This window comes from Akebia trifoliata, chromosome 14 (genome assembly GCF_017979445.1).
Source record: "Akebia trifoliata isolate Shusen 1 chromosome 14, ASM1797944v1, whole genome shotgun sequence".
Lineage (NCBI taxonomy): Eukaryota > Viridiplantae > Streptophyta > Magnoliopsida > Ranunculales > Lardizabalaceae > Akebia > Akebia trifoliata.
Window position 1 is genome coordinate 10,181,130 of NC_141388.1, and position 3,511 is coordinate 10,184,640.

The window sequence follows — 3,511 nt, forward strand, 5'->3', positions numbered from 1 at the left end:
CTTCATGCACGGACCAGTACATCCAAAATGTTGAATTGATGCATGAATCGATACATGAAGGGGCCCATAAACCCTAGTTATTTGATGTTATCACTTCCCACTGCAGTTGCTCAATGATGGTTTCAATCATAATTTCACAAAGGATACAAAATGAAATAAACACAGGTGTATATATAATAAAAAGAGTCATACAATGAGCACAAAATACGAAAAATATATATACATGTGTTTCAAATGTTCATGAACATATCCTAAGATCTATCATCATCTGATCCAGGAGCATCTCGAGCAGTAGAGTCGACACCAGAAAGATCTACGTCCCTCAGTCCGGAGAAGACAGAGCCGGTACCCGAAGAGGCAGGCAGATCATGCATCCCTAAGCCCATATCAGAAGAATCTACAGTAAAAGCTGGGGGTCGGGTAGAGGGTCCGGCGCCGTCCGAAGCCTGAAAAATAAACAGATGCACTCAAATGACAGGCAAATATGCAAGCAGGCTAATGAAAGAAAATGATTGAACTTAAATGTACCTGAGTAGGAGGAGGTGGATGAGCAGATGTACTGGCCCCATCATGGCGTCGATGATAGTCCTGAAACATCACATGAAAACAAAGCAATCAGCCTACAGTGATAGAAATACGGAATTGAAAAAGATAAGGGAAAGAAGGACATACCACCTCAGCCTGGGCACGAGACTCCCTCATGGCCAGCCTCATCTCCAACTCATGGATGCGCTCGGCCTGAGCTGCCACCTCCGCCTGAGCTGCTCTCCATCGAGCCTCCATCTCAGCACAACGGGCCGCCTGGGCCTCGATCACACTGTACCCCTCCCGGAGGCGACGCAGATCATCAATCTGAGAAAAAGGTAGCAAATTAGACTCAAACAGACATGGAGAATCAGAAGATAAGAAAAAGAGAAAAGTCAAGGACTCACGGTATCATCATGCTCCTGGATGAAGACTCCACCGATCTCAGTAATCCCGGCACGCATGGGCATAGCAGGCATCAGGCAACCAATGGAGGCGGTCCTAAACCAACTGATATAATCACCCTCCACTAGAAGCCCTCGCGCTGGTACCCCACCGACCTGGGCCAGGTACTCCTCGGCCGACAGATCCATAGAAGAAGGCGTCACCGGAGCTGCGGGGATACTGAGAGACCGGTCATGCTGAAAGAATAGCCGCTCCCCAAAGTAATACACATAGAGGAGACGACCAATGAAACTGGGATAGATCTCTCGTCGCATGTCTCGATCGAAGGCTGCCCACACCTCTCGGCGCTCCTGGACCGACTGAGGAAGGTCCGGAAAGGTAACTGAAAATATCTGCACAACAAAGAGAAGGGAAACAATGAGATTCTAACATATTGGAAAGAAGCTCTAGTGCTACAAACCAAAAGAAGTTACTCACCTCATGAAGCCTGCACCTGTCAAAGTGGGCCCGAGCGCTACGGGCATTGCTCTTGATAGTACGTCCATCTCGAGTCGCCCAAAAAGCACCGAGGGGGAAGCCCTCATCCGGATGGCGCATCTCAGGAAGATAGTAGGGAAAATGTACATGTACAAAAAGCTGGAAGAAAGGAAACAACAAGATCAAACGGATAGATCATAAGAGGTGAGAAGCCAAAAGTTCAAGGATTGAGAAGCAGAATACCTCGATGAAGGGCCAAAAGAACCTGGCAGAGATACCGCCACCTCGTGGGGAAGTGATACCCTCCACGATGCGATCTAGGCCACTAAGGATGGTGCCGTAAATCAGACTCCCCCAGTCGTAGGTAGCTACTCGGCGTATGTCTCGGAGAAAAGGAAGAAACCATGTCATCACAGTAGAGTCGTCCTCCAAGAAGAAGCAACTCCCCAGCAAAAGCAGAAAACTGAGGCGGAAGACCGCAGCAAAATCGGCATCTCCTCGCCTCACGGTCCGACCCCGCTGACCGAGGGTCAACCATAAAAACCGCATACCCAGCCTATGCAGTTTGCCGACCTCGCCAGCCGGAATATAGGGAGCCCCAATCAACTCGGCAACCTCGTCTAACGGTAGCATATGAGGAAAAATGGCCTCTCCCTCCATAGATATCCCAGTGATAGTGACAAAATCGGACGGTCGAATGCCAATCTCAGTCTCTGGCATATGAAACGTATGCGTGGCTGGGAACCACCTCTCCATCATCGCAACAAAAATAGGTCGGTCTGACCTAAAATATGGAATCCTCAAAAAAGCTCCAAAACCGGCCCGAGTAAACTGGCCTCTCAGATCCTCAGTAAACTGGGAGAACTCTAGCATAAAAGTCCTCCAACTGCCCCTGTAGCTACTGGATGGATAAGGAGTCGGCACGTCCATCCGTACATACATCGAGACATGCCTGCTCAATCCAGTGAGAAGGGGAGTATCCGCTACACCCTCTCTGGCCTCTGCAGGAATCGAAGCGCGAGCTCCCTCTACCCCTCGACCTCGACTACCACTGCCACCTCGACCACCACTACCACCCTCACTACTACCATCACCGCGACCACCACTGCTACTACCACCATCACCTCGGACACCACCACTGCCTCTGCCTGCCGCCTCTGCAGCCCTACTCCTGCTAGGTACTCGTCGGACAGTAGCCCGACGTCTAGAAGCACCAATCTCTGTCTCACTGTCTGATGACGAGCTGCTCGATGAGGACTGAGTCGCCTCCTCCATAGGCGACTCCCTGACAGTCTCCTGCTCATATCGAGTCCTCGCAGTCGATCTATCTCCAGCCTCGCCAATCAATGCAGCCCTACTCCCACGAGTGCGCGCCGTCTACATGAGAAAACCAGCTACCTAATAAGATACCCACTCAAACCAAAAACCCTAAACGGCGATTCAAACCCATTGACCTAAGCCGAAACCAAAGCTACGACTCTATTCGAACCCACAAAACCAACCTAAACCAAACCAACCCCACGATCCAAAACCTTGACCCTCGCAAGGCACCCCACTGATCGAAGCTACACCATCACCTCGAATACCCCCCACAAATCAAGATTCCATCCATCTATAACCATGCATCACCAACTCGAATCTCGAAAACCAACCACAACCTATGCCTAACCTCTCCTAATAACACTCAAATCACTCCATCCGGTTGCTTAACCATTGTCCCAATCATTCTCCAAAACCCACCACCAATAAATCTCACCTACATCTAAGGAACCTACTCCAAAGTCCAAGGCAAATCCAACGGGTTCTAAAAGAGCAAAAGCATGCGAAACAAAATGATAAATCGCAATAATCATATCTTGAACGTTTCACAAGCAATGAAGACATCAAAAAAAGCATGAAAAATGGAACAAAATCACAATGCACACATAACAGAATTTCATGATCACATATGAACAAACAAGGTGAAAGAAATACCGAAAATAAGCATATAACCAGGCTTTCATGCTATAAAAATTTCGAAGAAGACAAACATGGCGAAGGCATAAACAAGAATTCTAGTCTAACAAGCATACATTCAACAAGGTTTGTGTGTCCGTCATGGATT

At 48.5% G+C, this 3,511-nt stretch overlaps 1 protein-coding gene across 1 annotated transcript; it reads right to left on the reverse strand.

The window, feature by feature from the left end:
* Positions 1 to 251: 251 nt before the first annotated feature.
* Positions 252 to 3,256, reverse strand: LOC147386162 (protein MAINTENANCE OF MERISTEMS-like). The gene is made up of 6 exons (XM_086423310.1): positions 1,651 to 3,256; positions 1,408 to 1,566; positions 933 to 1,322; positions 673 to 852; positions 529 to 588; positions 252 to 446 (listed from the first exon to the last, which is right to left on the reverse strand). The coding sequence occupies exons 1-6, from the start codon at positions 2,680 to 2,682 to the stop codon at positions 252 to 254; spliced, it is 2,016 nt and encodes a 671-aa protein (XP_086279436.1). The 5' UTR covers positions 2,683 to 3,256.
* Positions 3,257 to 3,511: the final 255 nt, after the last annotated feature.